Source organism: Aedes aegypti, chromosome 1 (genome assembly GCF_002204515.2).
Source record: "Aedes aegypti strain LVP_AGWG chromosome 1, AaegL5.0 Primary Assembly, whole genome shotgun sequence".
Lineage (NCBI taxonomy): Eukaryota > Metazoa > Arthropoda > Insecta > Diptera > Culicidae > Aedes > Aedes aegypti.
Window position 1 is genome coordinate 305,236,265 of NC_035107.1, and position 27,587 is coordinate 305,263,851.

General features: G+C 38.7%; 2 protein-coding genes across 2 annotated transcripts in view; both read left to right on the plus strand.

Moving 5' to 3' along the window:
• Nucleotides 1-27,587, plus strand: part of LOC5576134 (N-acylneuraminate-9-phosphatase) — a 50,169-nt gene that overhangs the window by 5,617 nt on the left and 16,965 nt on the right. The window lies entirely within an intron of this gene.
• On the plus strand, nt 6,360-9,263 carry LOC110674229 (neurochondrin homolog). Its single transcript, XM_021838419.1, has 2 exons — nt 6,360-6,465; nt 6,528-9,263. The coding sequence occupies exon 2, from the start codon at nt 6,886-6,888 to the stop codon at nt 9,067-9,069; it is 2,184 nt and encodes a 727-aa protein (XP_021694111.1). The 5' UTR covers nt 6,360-6,465; nt 6,528-6,885; the 3' UTR covers nt 9,070-9,263.

The window sequence follows — 27,587 nt, forward strand, 5'->3', positions numbered from 1 at the left end:
TATTCCAAATTCTAATCGACGCGAGAATTTTTCTCACCAAGCATAATATCACTGAGAAGAAAAGCAAACAATAGTAATAAAGTTTGCTTCATATTGTATGGGAGTATCACTTCTAATAATTTTCAAACAATTTGGACTTTAAACAAGTAGTTTAACATAATGATAATACAATTACATTATTCTCATCGTTATCCATACCATAAAACTGGATAAAAATAAGTTTGAAATAAATTTCACGTGATGTGGTTTTTCCTTCAAACCAGTTCCAAACGCAAGATTATCAATTTTTACATGTAAAGAATAGTTGAGCTGAGCAAATTTTGCTGAAATATCGGACTACAGAATACAAATAAAAATATTTTATAACTAACGCGGATGTGTTGGTGAGCTAATTTTCAGGAATCGAGTACCTGCGTATTAAATTACTTTGGTCCCTAACAGAACTGAGACGCGTGTTCAAACGCAAAACTAGAATAACTAGCCCGAACGTGTGCACAGTCTGACGACAAAAAGAAGAATGAGCGAAGAAGCAGGAATTATTGTAAAGTTTCTTGGAAAAGATCGAAATGATTTTTATCAAAAATTCTATAATAAACCTTTGTGAAAAAGCTCCTGTAGGATCTGTGGTAAATCTTCTAAAAGTAACAACCGGTGAAAAAATCAAAGAAAAATCATATGGAGGAAATCCTGGGATAATCGCTAGGATTTTTTTTCAGGTTAAAATATGAAAATTACTGCAGGTTTTTATTTTAACTCTGAAATAAACCTTTGTGGAAGCGTTAGAGTGCTCTATAATTTTCTGGACCAAATTCCCACCATGTTCCTGTGAGTATACGCATGAAGTTGATCCGTTGTTGGCACTTCTGATACAGATACCTAATTTGTTTTCCCCGAGTGCATTTAGAATCAAACCAGACCCCTAAATACATATGTGAAAAACCTTGAGTGAGTTCCTTACCCATAAATTGAAGCTCTAGATCCGCAGGATTAGGAGCGAGTTAAACTTAATTCTATCCAACTCTGGTACAGAATTATTACATGCAAGTGAGAATTCTACCATCGAAAAAGTTGAGTCCATTTCATTCCTTTCGTCTGGATAATCACGTGTGATCGTTTGCACTTGGACAGAATCCGGGAAAACTTTCTTCGCGAAGTCGAATATCCATCGAGTAGAGTAATAACTTTCACGATCCTCATTTACCGATACCGCATTGCGAAAATGAGAGGGTTTGAAGCAAAGGGGTGTCAGTAACAAACGTCTAATTTTAGGAAAATCTACTTTGAATTTTTTCAGCTTTTGCCATTCTATACGAATTAACGTTCAACGCTCCGTCGTCGTAATCATCGTCATCATCGAAACTAGAAGAACAGTTTTTCTGTTCAGAACTAAAAATTATCCGATGAAAATGTGTTCACTGTGTTTCGGTTGGAGAACAGAATACAGTGAACACATTTTTCTGTAAATTTTCTTGAATTCCGAAATCAATGACGGATCCTGCCCCCTTAAAACCCAAGTCAGTCGAAACTTCACTGGGCTAACGGAAACGTTTAGAGCTGCAACAACGCTGCTTATGATAGGCAAGAATGAATCAGCACTTCCAGAGGACCCCTTCATAGTTGGAGAAAGTGTCGAGGAATGGGCTGACCCCGTTGAGCGCAGTAATATTGAAGGATATTGCACGAAGTACGTTATGCGGACTAGGAATCAAGCCCAAGTCGAAAAACTGTTGCAATTAAACACTCTTAAGGATGGAACGGAAGTAAGCGTAATACTACACCCCAAGTTCAACACAAGTCGGTGCGTTATTAGCACTTACTCGCTATTAATCAGCATGGAGAAAAAGGAAATTCTGAACAAGCTTGCCAGTCAAGGCGTCATCTATGTCAGAAGGATCATGAAGGCAAAAAAGTAAAAAAAGGGCTGGCGATTATTCTCACTTTCAGCCGTGCGGAATACCCACAGTCGGTCAAAATTGGGTTACTACAGGTCCCTACCCGACCCTACTATCCTAATCCATTACTCTGCTTCAAATGCTACTTCTACGGCCACTCAAGAAACAACTGCCCTATTCCCCAAAGGTGTTTCAACTGTTCGTCACAACATGAGAAGATGGATACATGCGACCAACCTGCCTTTTGCATCAACTGTGAGAAAAAACATCGATAATGATACGTCTCACTTCTGGTCTACTTCCAAGCTCTCCGACTTTGTCCACAATTGAAGCCGGAATACTCCCTTTTGAGTACATCCTAACTGTGGCAGCTACAGTCGCCTCTCCGCATCTCGATATCGGAGGAACCATCGAGATAGGGAGAGATCGAGACAAAGAACATTAATTTAATGAACACTAGATTACAAATCACACCATTACTAGGAAAATATTCAACAAACAAACTTTATTTCGAGTTTCCAAATTGTTCTGAATCACTTAAATCTGGTCTAGTAACCTTTGATAATGTTCATATCGACATATGGAGAGAAAAGTGGAACAAAAAATCAACGGGAACACATCGAGATATGGAGATATCGAGATAAGGAGGATAGCGAGATATGGAGAGGAAAATCGTATGCAGAATGAAGGGACCGAAGCAATCATCGACATAGGGAGAGATATCGAGATGTAGAACATCGAGATGTGGAGAGTCTACTGTAGCAACAGAGCGATAAGTTTTATCGAAAAATCATACGGCGCACAAAGAGACATTTTTATCCTCGATGAGACAAGAAAGTTGTTGCAACAATATACTAATATTTACTTTCCCGAAATAGCCACACTCCACCGAGTCGGAAATCAACGATGGGATCGTCCTAGTCCCTAAGTTGATTGGTCAATCAAACGACAAATACAGGCAGGCGAATCACCGTAAAAAATTCAGGTGATTTTTAACGAACTCCTTGATAATAAATACTCTACACACTGCACAATCTACACAGATGGTTCACGCTCAAATGGAAAGGTTGGCATTGGTATAATTTCACCAATAGAAAATTTCGCACGCAGATTACCCGACCAATTTACTGTCTTTTCGGCAGAAGCTGCGGCAGTTTACTTTGCAATCAAGAAGTGTACAAGTATTCCCAACGCATCGATCATCTTTTCTGATTCCGCTAGTACATTGTCTGCATCAGAAAATCCACCACAAAGGCATCCCCTAATATAGGCTATCAAAAACTCTATTCTACCCAACACGACTCTTTGCTGAGTCCCCGGACACAGTGACTTTAGAGGAAACGAGGAAGCATACAAGCTCGCTAGCATCGGGCGTACATCAACCAAATGGAATATCGGAATACCTATGAAATAGATATGAAATTAGTAATTCAGAATGCACTACAGGATGCATGGTATCGAAGATAGGAATCCAACAATGGCGAATTTCTGCGAAAAATCAAAAATACTGTGTCAGAATGGTCAGACAGAAAAAATCGCAAGGAACAGAAGATCTTATCTCGTTTAAGAATAGGGCACACAAGAGTTACACATGCACACTATATCTCCAATTCAACTAAACAACTTGTGAAACCTTTTCAGTCCCTCTGACTGTTGAATACATTTTACTTAACTGTCAAAAATATGCCGATATACGTAAGAATTTGAACCTACAAGATAGTATAAGAACCGTATTAAGCAATGATGTAAATGAAGATGAGAAATTATTGAAGTTTCTAAAAGAAACCAAATCGTTCAACGAAATATAAAAATTAGCCTCAAACGTTTGAAGAGGCGAATCAGCTGCGAAAGCTAAAAACCTCTAAAATAACGATAAAAAAAACACCATGAAACCAAACATTACATAAAATTCGCATTTCAGGTTAACTTTTGCGTCCATGAGTCCTCTTGTGGTGTAGAGGTAAAGCGCCCTATCTAGTGAATAGAGAGTCGTGAGTTCGATTTTCACCGAGAAGACTTTTTCACACATTTCACATCAATTTATTCATTTAATCAAATTGCGAATTATATGTACAGGGTGATTGCTATTTCCTTTCAGTAAAGTAAATGATCGTAGATAAAAGATGTACATATGAATTTTAATTTCCAGTGTACATCCTGTTTTATACATCTATAACGTTTGTTTTGGCAGAGTAAAGATTAAATCTTTTTTCATTTACCTTAGTTTTTAGTTATATGTTTGTTTCAGGTACATTACACCCGGCAGGCACGTTTTCCACAGATATATATTTTTGAATAAACTCCGCTGAAAACTTTGCCTGATTAAAACAGCATGTTACCACAATCTTCTAGACTTCCTCCGGAATAGCATACGACCAATTATGGAATTATTAAACGAAAAAAAAAGGTATTTTTTGTTTAAAATATTACGGTTTTTTGAAAATTTTCTACCGGAGCTGTCAAAGTTCTACCAAAGACAAATTAAAGACCCCGATGTCCCTTGCAGTTGCCCAAAATTTTATGGCTCATAAGGTAATCTGTACTGCGATCTGTCATACTTGGGTACCTTTTGTACTACCGAGGGACCAAATGCAGTACTAGAAGTGGTACACAATCTGAGCCCGAGTGTGACGGACCTGGTTCTACCGCAGGCTTGAAAATCATTGTATCATTGAACGAAACCATCTAATCAAGGTATGCTTGTTGAGTTCCAAGCTTTGTAACACGGCAGACAACAACAGTCATTAGCGTGGTTTCCAAGGTATCATCGTAGCCGATCGATGATGCTTCGTAAAAATCAGTAATGTGACGGCTGCAGTAGCTTTCTGTTCAACCGTACAACGGAAAGTTATCTCTAAAATTGCAATATATGCTTCTGAATAACGTGCGTGTTAATTGAAACAACGCATGTGGCTGGAAATTAAGGTAAAAAAATAAACATGTTATCTATGTACAGTAGACTCTCCACATCTCGATGTTCTACATCTCGATATCTCTCCCTATGTCGATGATTGCTTCGGTCCCTTCATTCTGCATACGATCTTCCTCTCCATATCTCGCTATCCTCCTTATCTCGATATCTCTATATCTCGATGTGTTCCCGTTGATTTTTTTTTCCACTTTTCTCTCCATATGTCGATATGAACATTATCAAAGGTTACTAGACCAGATTTAAGTGATTCAGAATAATTGGAAAACTTGAAATGAAGTTTGTTTGTTCATTATTTTCCTAGTAATGGTGTGATTTGTAATCTAGTGTTCATTAAATTAATGTTCTTTGTCTCGATCTCTCCCTATCTCGATATCGAGATGTGGAGAGGCGACTGTATAACGAAGACAAGTGTTATAGATGTCCAAAACTGGATATACACTGGTAATTAAAACTCATACAACCCTCTATTTCTATGATTACTTATTTTACTGACAGGAAATAGTAAGCACCCTGTAATGTTTAGTTTTACGGTTGTTGTTTAAAAAATAACTCTTTAATTAATGTTTGAATCCTCTGAGCAGAATCTCAATAGAGAAACTTAAAAGTAGATGGAGTACCGTATACCTTTTAATTCCGCTAATAAATGCTTATCTTTGACAGATACGCGAGTGGATACGAGTAACTGACACTGAAAAAGACTGCAAGTGGTAGTCGAAATACGCGTATCTGTCAAAGATAAGCATTTATGAGCGGAATTAAAAGGTATACGGTAAAAAATAACGTTACAAAGCTTGGAAAGAGTAGAATTTTTTAATATGCTTAACTCAAACCGGACTAAAATGTCACTTATACCCCTTTGCGTTTGAGCCCCTCAAACATAGTCACTTTCAAATTCCAGACTTAAAAATATCATAACTATGCACAACATATGAACATTTGGGACGCGCCTCTGATTTTGATTGATGTTACCACCAACAGATGTTCATTTTACCCGCATAGTGCAGGTAAAATGAACTTTTTCCATCATTTTTTTCTAAACGATAAACATATGTGAAGCTTCTGCTATTTTAGTCTGAACTCGCGTCTCTGATTTAAATAACACCTCTATTTTGGATTTTGCGGGAAAAAAATATACAAATTATCATTCTTCCATCAGGAACAAGATGATTTGCTTAAGCTGTTCATTTTACCATTACTTCCCTTATCTACTGCTGTTTGGCCGTATAGAAAGTAGGATCGTTTGAAATGTTCCGCTTGCTTTTCGTTTCCTTTTGCGCACACGCACCCTGCACGTGCCGCACAAAAAATAGTCCCTTTTGCAGCTCACAACCACATGTGTGAGTTCGAAGATGATGACGATGATGACTGTTTGGGTGATGATGTTTAAAAGGCTCAACCCAGTCCCGTTACTCCGCCAAGACGGCCGAGACAGTTCAAGCCTGTCGTTGTGTTGGTGCGAATAACGGAGAAAGTCGTCAAACGAGATGAAGAAAAGGGAACTTCGCAAAACCAAAACAAAACTCCGCCGCGTGCTGGTTGTCAAAATGTGATGCTGAAAATAGATTGTGTTATTACGGTTCGAGTGAGAGACGTTTTCCAGTTTTGTGGTGATTTTCACGAGTTTACGAGAAAAAATTGAAGGTAAATGTGTATTATTAATGCTACAAAAGTACGATTTTGATGTATTTCATTGATCAAAACAGATATCGACCGAAAAATCGATAGCAGTGACTGAGTTTGGATTTCATTGGAAGCCGGGAAAAGTTCCCTCCCCTATCCGGAAAAGCGAATCCGGAGAGGATCGTCAGGATTTGCGAAGGTGTGCGTGCGAGGGAAAACCCCGAGATTTTCCCGAGAGTGAGCGAAATCCCAAAAGAAGCGTGAGAGGAAAAGTCGCACCCAGATCGGGACACGGGATCAGATCATGCACACGGCCTGAGGATTAGTTGAGATTCGACTGCGGAACCGTTCGGATTGTTCCCCGCTTCCCAAATCAAACGTTGAAGAAGACGTTTCCATTTAGCACCATATAAGGAAGGTCGGTTACCCAAAGTGAGGAAGATGGCGGACCAAATAAGTGATCCCATCCGGAAGTGTTCGATCATCCTGAAGAACGCCAAGAGCGACACGGAAAAGTTCGCCGCCCTGTTCATGGTGACGAAGCTGATCAAGGGCAAGGATTGCAACGAGGCCGGCAAGCGGTTGCTGTTCGACGCGATCGGGTTGGACTTTGTGCGGAGGTTGCTTACGAGCAAGGACGTTCCGGATGCATCGGCTTACCAGAGTGTAGCCTTGTCGATCTTGAGCTGCTTCTGCGAGGATGAACAGCTGGCCACGCACAAGGACATGCTGGAGAGTATTCCGGTTTTTCTGGGGATCGTGTCCACCTGTGACGATGACGAGTACGATGATAATTTGATCGTGATCAACGAGGCGTACCACTGTCTGCAGAGTATTGCGGCGCACGAGAAAGGGCGACAGGCGCTGAAGGAGCAGGGCGTGATCAAGAAGATGGCCGAAGTCTATACCCAGCAGAGCTTCCAGATCGATGAGGCGTTGACGCTGATCGTGACGTTGGTCAGTCACTTTGGACCGTCGTCGTGGGATGAGGACCCAAAGCTGTTCCACGCGCTGATGCAACGCGTTTCGTTGGACTTTGAAACCGATCACGCCGAGAGGAAGTTCGAGTTGGCGGACATGATCTCCGTTCTGTTGTTCACCTGTCGGAAGGAGCTGATCTCGAGGACCGTGGAAGGGGAAATTTGGCCCGAGTGTTTGTACAAAGGTGTGAGCGATATTCTGAAGAGCAAGATTGGGAAGGCTCAGCGTGATCCGACACTGAAAATGACCGCCAATATCCTGGAGATCCTGGGAATCGAGTGGACCCTCCACGATTCGGAAAATCCGAAGAAGTTTTTCCTGCTACTGTTGCAGCTGGCCGCGATCGAAGTGCGCATGCAGATGGACAACAAGAGCTTCAATCAGGTCATGGCCCAGGCTGATCTGGTCACGGCTTGTTTCATCATTCTGGAGCTGTCCATGAACTACATGTCGACCGATCAGCTGGACCTCGATCAAAAGGACAAGCAGCAGGTCTACACCGGGCTGAAGGGCGCTTTCTCGGCTGTGCTGTCCGTTTTCACCAAGCTCTCGAACGACACCAAGAAGGATAAACTTCAGCCGAAGGAGAAGGCATTTGCTTGTGCAATGGTCCGCGTGCTGAGCGCCTGGTTATCCCAGGAAACCTCCGCTCTCAAGGGACAGGTCTTCAAACTCCTGCCCTTCATTTTCAAACTGGCAAACGAATCATTCTACGCCTCTCGCGACCATCGCATCAAAGCCAAAACCGAGCCAACCGCCGAGCAAGCCCCCGCCGATGTCCTCCGCGTGACGCTTCCGGCCATGTGCCATCTCGTCGTCGAGGAGGAATCCCGCAAGGTGTTCCTCAAGGAAAAGGAAGAGCAAGTCCTGTACGACTGTCTGCTCTTCCACTGGACGATCGCTCACTACAAGAAACCCCCGATTCCCCGCGCTGAGCGCCTGAAGCGCATGAACGAACCCGATCCGGAAATGACCCCCTTCCAGCTGGAGGAAATGAAGGACTCCCGGACCGCGATCGTGTCCTTGTGCAACATCTTCATGAACATCACCGTCCTCGAGCCGAAACTAGTCGAGGAGAGCACCGTCTTTGCCCAGTTGCTGCGCTTCATTTTCGAACATCTCCCGGAACTGAAGGACACCCCGGACAACTTGGTCATGCACGGCCACCTGGCCGTCCTCGGCCTACTCCTGCTCAAGCAGCAATCCTCCAAAATCAAAAAGAACGACTTCTCCATCTGCCGCTACATCCAGACGACGATCCGCTTCCTGTGGGACGCCTACAACATCGACGAATCGAACGACCCCCAGGAACTGGTCGTGTCCCTCGCCTACAAGGAGTACTGGTTCGAGATCATGGAGCTCTGGTTCCTGGGCATGCAAACCATGAGCGGCATCATCAAGCTCATCCCGTGGATCTCCGAGTTCTGCATCGAGTCCGGTTGGGCCGAGGGAATCATCGAAACCCTGAAGAAGGTCAAAATTGGAACCCTCCCACCGAATGTGAAGCTGGCCTACGAGGACTTCCTGTCGCAGCTTGTGGACGCCAACAAGTCGGTCGCAGCCGTGCTGAAGAAGGCCGATGCCCTCAAGGTGTGCCGGAACCACCGGATGATGGAACTGGGCAAGAAGCTGTTCGGTGACTAATTTGATTGTAAGACACATTTCAGGGTTTTTTTTTTGCTCGAGAGGAGAGAGTCTGCGTACTGTTGCGCTTTTCGCCACTTTGTGGCGGTAGTAAAAGCGCAAAACGATTTTTGTATGTGTTTCTTGCTATATCCCACTTAGGAACTAAGTATCATATGTAATAAAGCAATCTATTAGATTTGTTAGTGAACTTTGTACGGAATTTCATTCCTTTGTTCCAAAAGTCCCTTTCGACAGAAAAACTGCATGCCTCAAGAGTTTTGTTTCTTTCGGCTCGCATTTGCTTCATGCGATCGCACACACCGATCATCCGCGCTCTGGTGGAAGGTTATATTTAGAAAGTTTCCCTCATTCCTCGCTCGGAAAAGAACGCCGACAAGACCTCGGATCGGCAAGAACAACTGAAGAAGAGAAATTTTGTCGAAACGGCACAGAATGATTTAGGCCAGAATTCCACGCCAGCGCCCACCATCCAGTGTTCGGTTCGTTTGTTCGCTTAGGACAGTGGTTCCCACCTTTTTTGCAGCTGCGGCCCCTTTTTTAGATTTCTACAATTTTCCACGGATCCTTAGGCCCAGACCTTTAGACATCCTTAACAGCAAGGCTGGTAGCAGGTATCTATTTTGATACTTGGTCTTCATTTCAATGGAAGTTTCTAAAAAGTCTATTTGCAACGGAAAATCTCTAAAACCAATCCTTTAATCAAAATGGCGTTCAAAGTCTCTTTTTCCCTTATTCTGTTTGTAGTAGAACCAGCTTCCAAAATCTAGAGGTTCCAGAGAAACTTTCAGAGTATATGGGCAATGGGGGGTATGGAATTTGTTTTCCATTATCCATCTAAAGCAGTGCTGCCCAACGAACAGCCCGCGGAGGGATTGAAGATGCATTTCATATTTGGTCCGGTGACTATTCTACCAACTTACTGTTAAAAATACCAAGGATAACTATTCTAATTTTCAATTTTGTTTTCAAAAACGTTTAATTTATGAATTATTTTGAAATCGTAGCAATATGAGGTTTGCCAAGACCGGACACGTCAGTCGAGTCGGCGTCAACGTCGTCGTCTAGGAAACCATGGCAAAAGAATTAACGACCGGGAGGGCTATCAATTGCAAAAGTTCTCTCTATTCGGTTAGTTCCAAACAAAATATCAAGCTGTGAATTATTTGTTAATAAAATAGTTATTATTGGAATGGCCGTAGGTCGGATAGACTAATAAAAACACGTGTGTGTTCTATGAACTACAACGGGAAAGTGAAAATTTATTTTCTAGAATCTTAACGTTAAGCGCAGCATGCGAGTAACTATAGCATCATGCTTCAATTCAAATATTCAAAGCATGCTGCGTTCAACGTCGTCATCTCCTACACTCCTCTTCGACGGAAGAACTCCTGCAGCTTCACGGAAACCCCTCAGTTTTACGGACTGTAAAGTGTAACGTTCATTCACTACTTGGACGATTGTCATTACTAGAGGTATGAACTCTCGCGCTTTCCAGTCAAGAATGATTCTTTATTTCAAATTGATTTGTTACAAGGTCCTACTGGAGACACTCGAAGCTTCGATTTATGTGAAACAGCATGTAGGCGATCACCTATCAGTGATCGATGCATGCGGAAAAGAGAAAGATAGAGTATTCCAAAAAGGGCCATGCCTGCGGATGGCAACAGCATGGTTCAATAAATTGTTACCCGACACTTCTGGCAGTTGCCATAAGTGCTGACTATTTTGAGCAGGCATTGAACTGATGGTTCAATGCCTATGACGGTAATTTACGATAGCATGTTTCCACTGGTGTGGTCTGCTGGATATGCTAAAATGTAGGAATAGGAATGACATGTTGAATGCACATGTCACACCATTCCCCTACGGGCGAGAAAGGATAATTATATAGAAAGGTTCAGCTTCAAATGTCTCTCACAATTGTTATTATTATTTTTGAGATTTATTATCTCGTAAATATGTTTTATAATCCAATTATTTTCCAAAATGTATATTATGTTATCTCTCCTAATACTCTCCTTCCCCTTAAGGAAAAGGTGGGAGCATCTCTCTTCTGTATTTATTATATATTATAGTTATTTATTTCAATACAAGTCTTGATTTATGTACTTCCATTGTTTTATTATTACTGTCTTTAATTATTGCATTTGATTCTCGTAGTTGGATTATTTTATAAGGACCAGCATAAACTGGTTGTAGCTTATGTCTATTTTGAATCTGTAAATATACTGTATCATTTATCTTCAAATCTGTAGATTTAATTTTGTCATTTATTTTATTTGTTCGTTGTTCTTTTTTGTTAATTATTGTTTGTAAAACATTGGCATGTGTAACTTGAAGTCTGAATTTTAATTCGTTTACGTAAGAATCTAGATTGTAGTGTGGATCAACTTGTAGATTTTCACTGATTTTAAAAGTGTTAAGGTTTTTACCAAAAATAATTTCAAACGGGGTGTAGTCATGGTCTGTGTTTGGGGTTGTGTTATATGCGAAGCAATAAAATGCTAACCATTCATCCCAATCATGTGTACGATCATTAGCGAAGATCCTTAAATACTCGTTTAAGCATTTATGGTTGCGCTCTACAGCACCAATCGTTTGGGGGTGGTAAGCGGTCGAACAAGTATGGTTTAACTGCAGTAATTTGCATACTTCATCGAATACGCCTTTGTATTCGGTTCCTTGGTCCGTTTTTATGCAACTCATTGGTCCATATATAAGAATGCATTTTTCTACAACTGCTTTAGCTATTGAAGCAGCTGATTTGTCTGGGACAGGAATCGCAATCACGTACTTGGAAAGATCGCATTGCAATGTTACTGCATAGCGGTTTCCTTTTTCAGTGAGTGCAAACGGTCCGATGGTGTCAATGGACACCACTTCAAAAGTTTTGTTAGGTGTAGTCGTTACTACAGCACGCGTTTTTACTGGTATCGCGTGTTTATTAATTTTACAAAGTTCACATGAGTTGACGTAATCTGTAAGCGTCTGTGTGGCCAAGAATACAACGATTTGAGTTTTTTATATAGTCTGTTTATTCCTGGATGACCTCCTGTTGGGGAGTTATGGTATTGTTTCAATATACCGTTCATTTCTGCTACTGTTGATATTTCAACAGGCTTTTCATAAATTAATATGGTAGCGTTCCTAAGAACAGCATTACCTATTGTTTTGAAACTGTTTATATTGATATGTTTAAAAATAATGTCGTTTTTCTGTATTGCTAGCTTTTTCGGGATTGTTCCCATAATATTTGTGTTATAGGCAGGCCTGCCATCGATAATTTGTAGTATGTTTTCAAGGTTTAACTTAGTTTTTCCGGGTTTTTCCAATGCGAGTGCTATCCCTGGAGATAACCTCTTCCGAAATTTCTTATCATAAATGGTCATATATACACACGTTTTATTTATATTGTATGAGAAAGTTAGTTTTGGCAAATCGAATGATTCCAAATTGTTCAGAGCTTCGTACACGTGAAGTTGATCAGGCTTCTATGAAGAAAGGTCAGAATTTTTGGTATCTTTTCGTTTTGTCATTGATCTTGTGACTATAAACATTTGTTTCAGAGAATCAGAGGTAATTTGTATTCTCGATAACGCATCTGATAACACATTGGACTTTCCTTTGATGTATTCTACTTCAAAATTATATTCTTCTAAATCCCATCTCATTCGAGTTAGTTTAGAAGAAGGATTTTTAAGCGAAAACAAATATATCAAGGGTCGATGGTCTGTACGTATAGTAAATTTCCTACCATATATGTATGGTCTGAAATGATTGACCGCCCAATGTATTGCAATCAGTTCCTGCTCTATCGTTGATTTATTTGATTCGCCTTTCGTAAATGCTTTGCTTGCAAATGCGACTGGCAATTCGAATCCATCATGAACTTGAGCAAGTACTGCACCACAAGCAAGTTTTGAGGCGTCTGTAATTATGATGAAATCCTTTTCGTAATCAGGGAATTGTAAAATTTGTGGTGAGATTAACTTGCTTTTTAATGTGGCGAATGAATTCTCACATTCTTCGCTCCACTTGAATGGCGTGTTTTTTCGTAATAATTTGTTCAGTGGGTTAGTTATTTCTGCAAAGTTTCTGATGAACCGACGATAGTAGTTGCAAAACGCAACAAATCGCCGTACGTCATCAGCGTTTTTGGGTACAGGATAGTTTGAGATGACGGAATATTTTGTTTTATCAGGCTGTATGCCTTTTTCTGAAATGTTGTGTCCGAGATACGTCACTTCATTTTTGAAGAAATGACATTTCTTCGGGTTTAATTTAAGATTAAATTTTCTTAATTGTTGAAATACTTTATATAAATTTGTAATGTGGTGATTCACGGAACAACCTACCACAATGATGTCATCAATATAGAGAAATGCACATTGCGGTGGTAGTCCGCTCAAAGCGATGGACATCATACGTTGAAATGAATTTGGGCTGATGTTTAGTCCGAAAGGGAGTCTATTAAATTCAAAATGTCCCTTGTCGGTGGAGAAGGCTGTAAAACTTTTGGAGTTTTCATCTAAAGGTATTTGATGAAATCCGGACATGAGATCAAGTGTAGTAAAATACTTTGCTCGACCTAAATGATCTAGAATATCATCAATACGGGGAAGTGGAAATTTATCTGGTAATATTAGTTTCTTTAACTGTCGGAAATCATGCGTTGCTCCTATTGTGCTTGTATTACCTTGACCTATTCCGATTATATCGCATTTGTCAGAGGGATAAAAAATTTGTGTTTTCCTAATTTTGTTAGCTTTTATAATCGATATGTCCGAGCCACAATCAACAATGAATGAAGATTGGGAATCTGTCATATCGAGCATTAGCTGTACGTAGTTGGTGGCGGTCACATTTATTGTATATGCCGCCCGAGTGGTACCCCTAAAGGGTGGATATCACTATTATTTTGTACGTTTTGAGGTTGTTGGACCGCAAAATGCTGTGTAGGCTGCATTTGATACGTAGGAATTAGTTGTTGCCTTTCTTGAGCATTTTCTGGAGGGTACTGTGTATGTGCATAGTAAGTCGAATGACCGATGTGTCTTCCTCTTCCTCTCGGGTTTCCTCGAGAGTGAAACGTGTTTTGCTGCCCACGATAAAAAAATATTTTGGAACCTATTGAAATTGTTTCGGCTCTGGTTGTAATTGTTTTGGGCATTATTATTTCTATTAAATCCACGATTATGATTTTGTCTGGTATTTGCTCTACCACGTGACTGAAAACTACCTCTTTTCGCATACATCATTTGCGAAATGCTCTGTGGCTCTTTGGTTGGTTCGTTTTCGATAGCCTTTTCAACTGCAGCAGATAACGTTTTAAATTGTCCTGCTTTTAAAATCATTTTAGTTTCACTGCTGCGAATACCAGCAGTGAGAGCTTTTACACCGGCTCTTGTGGCTAGGTTAGTAGCAGTGTTAACCGGGACATTTTCTGCCAGGTAGCACTTTTCTAACTCCGTAGTGAGCGTTTCTATTTGATGATTTGGTTCTACCATCTATTGTAGCAAGGCATCTGCCTATAGCACTGGAATAATCTGAAAAGCGATTTGATCAAGATTGAACTGTTGTTCGTGAGCAGTCATTCTCCTGTATGAAGGGCCAAAAATGGATGTGCGGACCCGCAAGCAGAGACACTTGCACGAAACCCGCGTCAAGGGAAGAGAATCTCCTTCCAGAAGAAAGCTTTCACGAACAACTGTAAAATCAAGCCCTCGATTGACTGAATATTCCCAATAGATGGGGTCGAAGAGCCCGCCCTCAATTCACGAAATGTTAACAACAGGGAGGAGGCAGTCCCAAGCTCCCTGTCCAAATCACTTCATTCGGGTGCCCTGGTGGTCCCAGCCCAACCCAAAGCACATACAATAATAGAAATATGATCAGATATGGTATAATAAATGAAACAATTATAATGAAATATGTAAAAACGGAAATTATAGTTATATATGACATAGATATAGATGTTCAATTAAATTAATTCATTGGATATGATGAATTCAATTTTATTATGTAATCTCCAAAATAAGAACGAATTACGATTTCTGGAGCAGAACGACATGCTGAAATATGAAGAGCGGTGATTAACCTAGCATTTCCGATATGCAGATTTCATGATGCTTCTGGAAGTTGAACCAATTAATTAGGATAATAAACCAAATACAAGTAAGTAATTTGCGCGCCACGAATTGTCTGGTAGCTATGAGGAATAAAATTTATAACTTATGATAACATGTTTTGATGTCCAGGGAATCTTGTAGTTTTATTCGAGAAAGGAATTACCCGGATACCTCTGTATTACATGTAAACGGAAAATTCCAACGCTTGAAGAAGTTGTTCCTGAAAAAAAAAATGCAACACAAAAACAAAACTTTGCACAAGGCACAACAAAGCTTCATATATTCAGTCACATAAGCGTCGAATTATTTAGTTTTATAGAAAAGCGTTAGCCACAAACGACTAACATTTCGCCTCCTGACTCCGATTGGCATTCCACTTCCTTGTCCATTGGTAACTTCAATGATGCCCTGATGATCCCTCCCACCACAAATGATGTTTATATGAAATTTTATATAGCAGATCAAAGTATAATATATAATAATATGGGAACACAATATAATAATAATAATATAGTCATCACAATACCGTACCAACAATATAATGTAAAATCAATTGAAAATCGATAAATTTAACTACGTAATAAATGAACGCTGCCCTAAGAGTCAAACATAATAAGGAACAGTCGAGAAATCTCTCTCTTGTCTGTTCTTGTTTATGTATAAAAATCATTAAATGTTTTTTTTTTTAGATTTGTTGACCGTTTTATATAAAAGTAACTTTGAAAATATAACCACTGCCTCCATCTTGCCTCGCTGCCGTGATAACGTTCTGCAATTAACAATTCTTTTTATTAAATGTCTTCGTAAAACCGGATTTATTGTTCCTGAAAAGTGAAGCGGTTGAACTTTCTTTTTGCTGCATAATGCCATTTTTTTTTGTAATTTCCATGTGCCTATAGAATCGATTGAAATTTATAATGAATATTATAAAGCTCCTAAAATTATGTTTATCTCTGGAATTGTAACCGTTATATTTTTTTTTTTTCTATCTTTATTAACGAGATTTTTAGCCCTGGGCTAGTTCATCTCGGGACCAACGGCTTTACTTCCCTTCCGAAGGAAGTCGTCACTATAACTTTTTTACGTCATAAGTGACTATGTCGGGGATGGGATTCGATCCCAGGTCCTCGGCGTGAGAGGCGAGTGTTCTAACCACTACACCAGGTCCGTCCCCTGTAACCGTTATAATTAATCAATTTTGAAGCTGATAAAATGGAATAAATAAAATGAATTGAAATGAATAAATTTATGTTTATACAACCGTGATAATGAATCTTCATAAGGACTAGGGAAAGTGTACCAGTTATGGCTATAGTGGTTCCCTATTTCGCTTTATGACAAATTTAGCAAACTGTCCCATTCTAAAACTTTTTGAATGTGTTTTCTTTTTTTAAGTTATAATTGATATCTTACTACTTAAAAGCGCAAAAAGATTAAAAATTTAGAAACAAGCAAACCAATTCATAAACACATACATCATCCTGTAGGTTCATAAACACCTGAAAGCCTAGCATAACATGCGCAACAGTTGATATGTCACACGCAGCATTTGCTGCATCAATCGCACCAATACTCGCGTAACATTACTAAAGGACCTATCTAACATTGAGAGGCTCACTTTGTTTACTTTCTCTTTCATTAATAACTGAGTCACATTAACCTCTTCTGTTGCGTTTTTTGTATGAAACGCTAGTCAAGGAAATTGACTTTCGATCTATAGTGAAAAACTTCCCAAAATCTTTAGTATTCCACTGTTATAATCGAAAGAGAACGAGAGAGGAGAGAATCTATCATTTGTACATAGGTCCTTTAGTAATGTTCCGCGAGAATACAACCCTCGTACGTAAGTTCAGCGCCCGTCCCATGCCCATTTCAACTCACATGCTTTCTACACATACCCAAGCGAAACAACATGTGCGAGAGAAAAATAATAAGGTTAGGGTCTGTACATACACTGTGTTTTTCCTATCCATTTCCCTCCCTCTCTCCCACTATACATCTCGCAAATTACTTCATACTCCAATATTCACAAAACCCTTTACAGAGCGAGCGAACCAGAATGATAATTAGGACATCAGCTTCTCACTCATACCTACTCAGCTGCCGTTCTACGCATATTTGTCCCGCGGCCCATTAGATTTACGTAGAACATGGGACAGATAAGCAATAAGCATAGAAGGGCAGTCAGTGTGTACCCGTTTAATAATCTGACGCCTGCGCGGTGCCGCGTTCGCTCGTTGCCATGGCAGCCTCACCACAAGAATTTCAACCCCAAGTATGTTGTATCCGCACGAAAAGGTACAAAACCTAGAATATGATATTTTCGCTTTGGAACAAACTTACCGGATTTCTGTCGACAACTTGCCGCAATTAGCCGCGTTTTTTTTTAAAACCGCCGTGTTCCTTCAAAGAATTCAAATCACGATTTAGGCGTCACACACTTCTATCCGCTTTCGGATATTCTTCGGTTTTTCGCTATACACCTAATTCACACACACACACACAGTACGCAAGAGAACAGCCGTGAGAGCACGCGGTTGAAAATTTTTAATCAACATGATTGAGACTTTGACTCAACTAATCCAACGTTTTAAATAAATTTAGAAAATAAATAAGCAAATCACTTTCGAATCAATTAGGACATCTGAAGGTACACAACTTTTCTTCATAAAAACTCACATCCGATCACTATTCTGAGTGAAAAAATAACACTAGCGGAGGTAAATTTCGACACGTCTGAACACCACGACGTTTCTCATCCAGCCTTTAGCATGGCTTTTCCCGTAGTGAGCGTTTCTATTTGTTGCGCAAACTGACTTATGTCACCGGTTTGTTTTGCTGCATTCAGCTTTGCCACTACCGTTTCCGGATGTGGTCTTTTGTCACACTTATCTTTCAGTATGTCTATTATTGCATCTATTGTAGCAGGATTGTCACCTACCGCGGCGCGCGCTTTGCCATCGAAACGTGATAGCACGACTTGAATCGCCGCTGCCCTGTTATCGTTCGTAATAAGCGATTTCAGAGCAGTAAGCGCAGATATAACAGCTGGTAGTTTATCCACCGATCCGCTGTATTGCGGAACAATTGCTGCCACGATTTAAATTGTTTCAGCTATAGAAGTCTTCGTCATCATATCCGATTATTTGGCAATTTGTCTGCATCTGTCTCCTCCTTTGATTGTGTGTGACCGGGACTGAGAGGAAACTTCGATGGTTTGGCATCCGTCATTCCAAAACACTCCAAAAGTTTTCGGATGTACGTCGACAAATTCAAGTTTACGCCTTCACTGGATCGGTTCACCTCGATGCCTAGGAAATGCTTGATGTCTCCCAACGACGTTACTTCGAAATGCTGGTTTAGAAATAAAAGAATGATACAATAAATAAAAGATGCTATCGTGACGTTACTTTTGAATACTTTTTAATTGACTCTCATTCAATGTTTGTTATCTTTGATGAAATGCAAAAATATGTTTCAATCAATTACGCTCTTTTATTATGTTTGTCCATTGTTTTAGATCCCGGCTCACAGTGACAGTTCGTGACAGCCACTATGACGTACATAAATTTCGAATCGGTTTCTCCCTCCCAGGTATGTCGGATTGAGAGGGGGTGAAATCATAGCAATCTAGGGTTTGTCTAGACCGGACACGTCTCGACTGACGGCGTTCATGTCGTCTTCTAGGAAACCATGGCAACCGAACAAACAACAGGGATGGCTACAAATTGCAATTTTCCTTCCTGTTTGATTAGTTCCAAGAGGAAAATAACCATAATAGATTTACAATTTTACAAATCCAGTTTTTTTTTTGCTAATCACGGGAGCAATGTTCATCAAAATCTATCATTGCATTGCTCTTGCTATTTGTAATGTGATAATAGATTTTCGTGACGAATTTTTTTTAATTTGAACGAAAAAACTGGTTTTTAAGGGCGCATTTTCAAAATGAAAAAAACTCAGTCCACATAGTTAATATTGATACGGAAAAGTATCACGATATGCCCAGACGTGCAGAAAGTATGCTGATACTTTTTCAGTTGCGTCAATGCAATACAAATCGATTTTCTTCAACTCAAAATTGTGACTTTATTTAGCAACAATCATCAACGACTCGTACAAATTCCAATGACGGCCTACTTTGCCTTAAATTTCGATAATTGCTGATGATTGGATGATGGATTCTTGAGCCTTAAGCTAAATATGCTGTTTCACTCAGCAAAAGTAAAGAAATTCCTTCAGAGAGTCCCATTTGAAATGACATTTCTTCTCAACTGCGTACTGCGATATGGTTTTCTGGAGCATTTCTGGGAAGAAATTTTCCACGCATCGAGATAGCCGATTCCTTTTCTTGACAATAGCAAACCAGCCTTTCAACGTTAATAAAATTGTTATACCGTTGTAAACCGCGTGTTTCTCTGCTACCTAAATGATATTCTAAATATTATTTTAAATTAAAAAAAACTTCGACCTTTAATAACAAGTAAAATTTTTCTACACATACATTTAATTTAAGTAGATGGATTTGAGGTTATTATGAAACAAGTTTGTAAGATTAATCTTGTTAGGATTACAATACAACAACATTTTTTTAACCATACCAAAGTAACCGAATAACAATTTAAATCGCCATGCGTGCTAATATAGGGCTATTATTGAATTGAAAAGTACAAAATGGCGGGAAAGAGTTGAGTGGTTGACTTCTTTCAATATTCGATAAATGATGCCTGAACATACTTTTGCTGCCAAAAAACCTAATTTTCTAACATAATTTTACTGAATCATATTTTAATATTCTCACAATTTTCTGGTAATGAAGCTTATCAACTTCAAGGAGTTATTAATGCAGAGTTTAATATAAAGAATTGTGGACACGACTTTCACGGATAACATGGTTAGGATTCTCAGAGAATTTTCAATAGGATTCCTTAGACTTCTAGCCAGGATTTGCTTTGTGCTACACGACCATTTCAAAGGTTCTTCATTAAAAAGGATCTGAAATTCTGCTAATGATTTCTTAAGAGATTTTTTCTGGCATACTCTCAGAGATCTTTTCAGAAATTCCTCAAGTGATTCCTTCACCAATTCCTATTAAATTCTTCCAGTGATGTGACGACCAAATCCTACCCACGATGGCCTAATGCAGACGGTGCCGTTTTTTTTCTATCGGATCTCGGATCCACTGCTCACAAGTGGTGCGAGTAGCAACAATAGCACGACCGAAATTTAAAAAAAAATACATGATGAAAACAACTTTGCAAGTTATACACCAACGTGGTAAAATTTGATCTGCCTAAAATAATAACAGTTAATTTAATTATTCCTAAATAATTTGCTAAAGCCTGCTTAACTCTACCTAAGTTGAATTACGAGTGACTTCTATTGGAATTTGTTAATTATAACAGAGAATCATGCAAATTTATTATTTCAGTAATTGGATAACCTAACTTGGAAGAAACGATAAGGGAAGAATTTTGTTGTAAAGATTACTGAAAATTTGAAAGTCCAAATGAATTCATGCACATGCTAACTGAATTTGTTCCGATCTGTTGCCAAGGCGCATCAATTATCTTGTCGACCAGAACGTATCCTATCCTATCCTATCCTTCACGTTAACATTCCACAATATCCCGTAGCACCTATGAGAGGTCGTAGAGTTCTCTGCATCTTTCTTAAGTAGGTGTCCAATCAATCACTCCTTCCTATTCCTCATCATTCGTAAGGACGTGGCCAGGACAGCTTTTGACTGTTGGAGGATGCGTCGGACATTATCCTGTAGATGGGCTACATCGCGCCCGAAACCGGTCGACAAAAGGTAAAATTTTTAAAACATTTTCGAAGATTATAAGAACGTTAAGTGTTATGTGTTGTCTCGCGTCGCGTCTTGTATGTGTCGTTTAGTTCTCACGTTAGCACACACCACAACATGAGTGCGTCAATCTTGTCGTAGAAGCAGAGACTAGTCCAAAATCTTTGGCTTTGGTAACTGACGGGAAGGAGGCAACCCTCATACAATGGTCTAGTACTAATTTCCCAGAGACTCAGTTATTATAGGAGATCTTCCAAAGATTCCTTCAGGAGCTTTTTCAAGAAAATTCACAATTTTTCATTTCAGAGTTTTTAAAGAAATTGTTTGTTTTATTTTCAGGAAGATTTACAAGAATTTCTACGTCAATTGTTCCAATTATTTTTCAGCTATTATGAATTTCTCCAGAATTTCATTCAAGGATCCTGCAGTTCTTCTTTAAATTAACCGGGTAATTTCTCATTTCTCAAAATCTTCATGGATTCTTCAAAAGTTTACTTAAGGTTTCATACCAGCTAATAATACAAAATCATTCCAGTAATTCCTCCCATCATTTCTACATAATTTTTCCAGAGATTTCGTCCGATAATTTTCTCGGAATTTCTGCAGATGTGATTATTATTGTTTTTTTTTTTCAGTTATGTTAGTAATTGGTCTAGGAAATCTTTCAAAATTTTCTCAATAGTCCAAGATTTCTGACAGATTCCTTGTAGAAGTTAATCAAGGATTACTTTTGAGTTTGATCAAGTTGCATCAGATGTTACTTTAGGATTTCCTTCCAATATATTTTTCGGATTTCATATAAAGCTCCAAAATATTCTGAAAAAATTACTTGCCTATTTCCTGGAGACATTCCTGGAACAATGACTGATAAACACATTTAAAGACATCTTTGGGTAATCACTCAGTTAATTTCTGGAAGAATTCCTCAAGAAATCATAGGAGGAATCTTTGGAGTACTTCTCGAAGGTATTCTTAGAGAAATTTCTGATTGGAATCTTAATGAAACTCTGTACGACAATTTTGTGGAATATCCTAGGAAATCCATGAAGAAAATAATGATTAAATTCTAGAAGGTGATTCAAACAATCTTTAAGCAATTCCCAGAGGATACGATGGTAAAATTATTGCATAATATCCTAGTGGACCTGGGACTTTCTTGGAAAATTTCTGAATGAATAATGAGGAATTCCTGATGGAAACTATTGTGGTTATCCTTAGCAAAAATCCTGAAATGAGATGCTTGGAGGGTGTCAAAGATTTGAAGAAATTATGGACTAATATCTGAAGGAAACTTTATGCAAACACTTGAATCAAGTCCTGGAGATAATATTTAAAAAAATACGTAAAAAAATATGAGCAGTAATACTTGTCGTAATAATATTAGGAGATCCTAAAAAATATCCTAAAACATTCTTAGAAAAATGTCTGGTAAGATTATCTGAGGAATAAACATCATCTCCTAGTTCCTGTTAGTTTTTTATTCGTTCTTATTTGATTATGACTTAAAACCTAATATACCTCTGGAATTAACTATGGACGTTTTAAGAAACACATTAATAACATTCCTTAGAGCTTAATGACGGGTCTTGAGAAGAATCTGTTGAAAAATTCAGCTGCACGGAATCTTCCCAAAAATCTCATCAAGAATCAGATATCTGCTGCAGATATAACATTGTGTGATTTCTGAGTAATTAAGCAATCTGCGAAGAATCTGTAGTAAGGCTCCTACTGACATCTTTTAAAGAATTCCGTCATTCCAATGCAATCAGCCAAGAACTTCGGAAATAAAGTTTCTAGTATTCTACCAATATTTAGTAAAGATCTCCCAGGATTTTTTCAATAATTTTACCAGAAATCTGTTTTCTATTTAATAAACATGTACTGGCAGAAAGCTTCAAACATGTTGAAAATATCTTAATCGAGCTCTTGATGTAGCAGATTTTAGGTAACTTAGGTCACTCTTGTCAACAACAATGTGCGATAATAGTTAAAACAAAGTTATCTAATGAATTCTTTGCTTCTGAAGTCGTATACGTGGGCCAAACTCTCATAAGACTTGTAATTTCTGCGATATTTTAAAATTAAAATCTACTTGAACCGTAAGATACAATCTATAATCTTTTTAGTATTGTGCTTTGCAAGTAAAATCAACGGAACGCGGTTATCTGAAAATGTCTATGTACTGTCGCAGTAATAATAAAAATCATCAAATATTACAGTTCTAGCAAATTTAAGACAATCGCGTCCCTGAAGATCGACAAAATCCAAGCCTCCTTGAATTTTAAAGTTGTCTTTGTATTGCGCGTATACCTATTGTTTATGCGCGTCACCGTCGCCGTTGTGGATTCAAAATGAGCGTCACTGAATTTCACTTACCTATGAAAAATTTTCAACAAAGTCGTATTCGAAAGTTCCATTTTTAGTAAAAACAGCATTTTCCTTGCTAATATCATTTGAAAATAAATAAGAGAAAAGCACCTATTCATGCATTGAAAATGTTTCAACAAGAAAATGTTGATTCGATTTTTTAACAAGAAGGCTCATGCAGATAAATGTTATCCCGCCGATTAATGATACCCTACTTTACGGTAATTATATTTGGCTGAGGGGGCTTCCTTAGCTGAGTGGTTAGAGCCCGCGGCTACAAATCAAAACTATGCTGAAGGTATCTGGGTTCGAATCTCGGTTGGTCCAGGATCTTTTCGTGATGGAAATTTCCTTGACCTCCCTGGGCATAGAGTATCGTCGTACCTGCTACACGATATACGAATGCGAAAATGGCAACCTTAGAACGTAAATAACTGTGGAAATGCTCATAAAGCTACTTAGCTGAGAATCAGGCTCTGTCCCATTGGGGACGTAACGCCAAGAAGAAGAATATATCTGGCTTAGAGTTACATTAAATTGAGTCAATATTTGCAATGGTTTCATGGCCCCCTAGAGTTCCGCGGACCACCGGTTGCGAAACCCTGACTTAGAATGTCGTAAACATTCGCTGTTGAGTGTAGTTTATTTTTTCATCCAACATTTCGATTTTTCTTTTTCTGGAAAAGCAATGTGTGGGGTGGAATGACTTTGTGCAACCAGCCCACGTCGAGCGCGATGCAATTGACCGAGGCCGCGTGCTTCGGTTGCTGGGTAGTAAAATAACAGAGTTGACGGATTAATACTCCATGGGGAACCGCACGTGGAAGCTATTTGGGATGGGGAAATTTCGTTGCATCGGGACACTTTTGATATTAACAAAGTATTAGGTAATGAATGTGAACAACACCATGTACTTTGCGTTCAAGTTCATTAGCTAGAAAACTAGAAATACCTTAAAAAATTGTATTGAATTATGGGTCCATACACGTTCCGCTCTTAACTACTGCGATATTTCAGCAAAATAGCAATTGTTATATAAACCTATTACATACCTACAGTTGTGTTGAAAAAAAATAGTAGTGAAAGCCGATTTTCATACAAAATACTTAACTTTGGCATGCTGTAGCTTTGATTTTGCAATTTATCATCGTAATAGGCTGTTTTTCATACTGTCAATCTGTCATGGAATGGCCTACTTTCCTGCACTGAATGTAGTATCGTAAGGACTGTTCATTTTATAAAGTGGACACTTTGTTTTTGCTATATATTTTTTATTTATTGATAAAATCGCAATTGGTTTTCTTTACATCGTTCCACTATTATTCCACAATGCTATACAAAAATAAAATCTTACAAAATTCTTTCGGTCGAAGAACTAAATAGTTTTTCCAAAAACTCCAAAGAAAAACTGTTCGTCAATGTTAAGCATTATTTTTCGCATAACAAAAATCCTCATTTTTATTAACAAATTATATGTTGGCATCCTCATTCTTCTGGAGATAACGCTTTAAAAATATGAATAATATTCCACCGTTCTCTGACACAGACCATTCTAGTGATTGATCCTATATGACATAATTTGCTAAAACACCATCCTTTTACTCCCAGAAAAAAGGTAAAGTGAAAATTGTGTTAAAAATTGGTTTATATTACTAAAGAAACTGTATTTGTATAAAAGAGATCTATATCGCGAGTCTTAATTGCATTCTTAGGTATACATTTATCTCTTTATGGTCGTTTTATTAACAAATCTCATACTTTTAAAATCTTGTACGCCTATTTATCGATCTACTGCACATCGATCTACGTTTTTCTCCAAATATTTGGATGGGTTATCTCAGAATAACACATAATGAAAACAATACATGGAAAATAAATTCGATTTCATTACAGCAGTGTCCCTAACTTTGATGATAGTCATTGTGTTTTGGAAGGTCTTCTGGAAATAAAGTATTTGTTTTACTATTATGCTTTGATTGTGACGTGGAGACCAGATAAGCAACTCTATGAAGGCGTAGGTTGTTTTCCATACTAATACTATATTAGTACTTCCATCAGGACGTTATTTAAGCCTAAATATTTTACTTATATCAGTTCAATTGAAATTGAAAATATTTTTCTCTGAAAAAACCAGTGAAGTGATTTTATGATATCTGAAAAATATCTTCAAATATCTTCAAAAATAACCACATATATTTCTGCAGGTTTCTGATTGATTATGCTTCCGAAGAACAAGCCGTTTATGAAAATAAAAAATATAGATTTCGAATTTTCCAGTTAATTTCTCATATTAATTGTTTTTGATAACCTCCAAAAATCGACTGTTCTAAACGTTTTGCCTTATTAGTGTGAAATTTAATTATTTTTATGGCTTTTTTATTATCACAATGTTGTACAATATTAATCGATCGATATACAGAAAACCGATTCCGATTTCATTGATACATTAAAAAGATATAGCATGTACAAGGTGTCCACTTTATAAAGTGAACAGTCCTTAATAGTCATTACTCAACAGAAATCAGTTGCATAATAACTATTACGTATCGCTTTCCAGCACGCTATTTTTTGAGGTTCGTAATGAATAATTACACTGCAATTTTCAGAAATCGGAAAATAATAATGAATGCATCCTGATATAATTTCGGATACCCTTAAGTGGTCTTCTACAAAATTGCAAAACATGTTGTACGCAACTCGTTGCAGAACTCGATTTTTACAGCACTCGTCGTGTTGTTGTTCAAGGAACCATCGATTCATGGAACCGATATTCTTTGGAAAGTTGTTCAAGAGGACTATCATAGTTATCATGATTTCTACTATTTAGTATGGTTCCATGAATCGACATCGAGTAATGGAATATCGACTCATGGAGGTTTGACTGTAATTTCCAAAGTTGAATGTTGATCAAATTTATTATTGAGAGGCATATTTTTTCCAAAGCATGCCGTTAAATTCTCGGATTTAGAATCCCAGTTATCTCCCATATTTTTCCCTGAAATTTCATCCCAGTATAATGAATCCCATTGCTTAAAATCGCAAGCGGCCGGAAAATCTCCCATCTCCACCGCCACACACACGGTCGAAAATAGAAACAACTCATCCCGGCTTGCTGGCAGTCTTTCGGGAATAAACAAAATAAAAGTCGAAATGAAAACGTGTTTATGCAACGATGTCATTAGGTGCCGATCCAAACGCACTTGGCTCTAGTAGGCCATACAGACTGGCCTAGTAGGCCATGTAGGATGGTAACGCTTGAATCATGGATAATTCGACTATTTAGATCGTAGATGGTCGACTACCTAGGTTGTTATTATTACAGTCAACTCTCCCTAACTCGATATTGTGTATCTCGATATCGATTTAGAGAACCATCGAACCATAGTAAAAGTTGGTTTTCGTGGCTACCTCGATGGTCCCTTAGATCGCTATTGCATTGGTTTTGTGTTCTATATAACTCGATATCTCCCTAACTCGATGGTCCCTTCAATATCGAGTTGGATAGTTGACTATATTTTGAATCTGCCTCGACTTACAATCAATTCTCTTGAGAAATAATCTCTCCTACACAACAAGATGATAAATTACATGTGCCCCAATAACCCACATTGGTCTCGTTGAGCTGTGAATTTGTTTCCGCACTCAACGCGTTTTAACATCTCACTTAGCTGCCCGTTTCTGTCAGTCTACCATCTTTATGAGTGAGCATCACAGGTATACCCTAAGCGGAAAAACCTAGCCGAGAAATGATATTTTTAAGTAGCAAGCCGGTGAGAACACGGATAACATCAAAAAGAAAATCGTACTCGACATTATACGTTTACGCACGCTTGTAGGAAAAATCGGGGCAAGGCGAGGAATCCACTAACTTGGTGTTTTTGTTGTGAATTTGTCGTGTGAGGAAATTTAGCACGAAAAGCCGGTTCGAAAACACCACCGCCTACTGCTACTGCGCCATCCTTTTGCTCAATTTCTCTCAAGCCAAGTGTTCGCGCCAAGGTGACGAACAACGCTCATCCTGCACGAGGCCTACTGGGACGACGGACAACAAGTAAGCAATCTGCAATAACACACGTCACATTTGACGGCTACCTAAGTACCGCCATCGCAACGCCACACCCAATCCGGTAATTTTGGTGCGGGTGTTGTCAACAGATAGAAAAATTCGCATATTTCCGATCGATTTGGGTCATCGTCACAGAGGATGATGA

Coding starts and splice junctions, on each gene's coding strand:
- LOC110674229 (XM_021838419.1), top strand. CDS start 6,886: ATGGCGGACCAAATAAGTGATCCCATCCGGAAGTGTTCGATCATCCTG.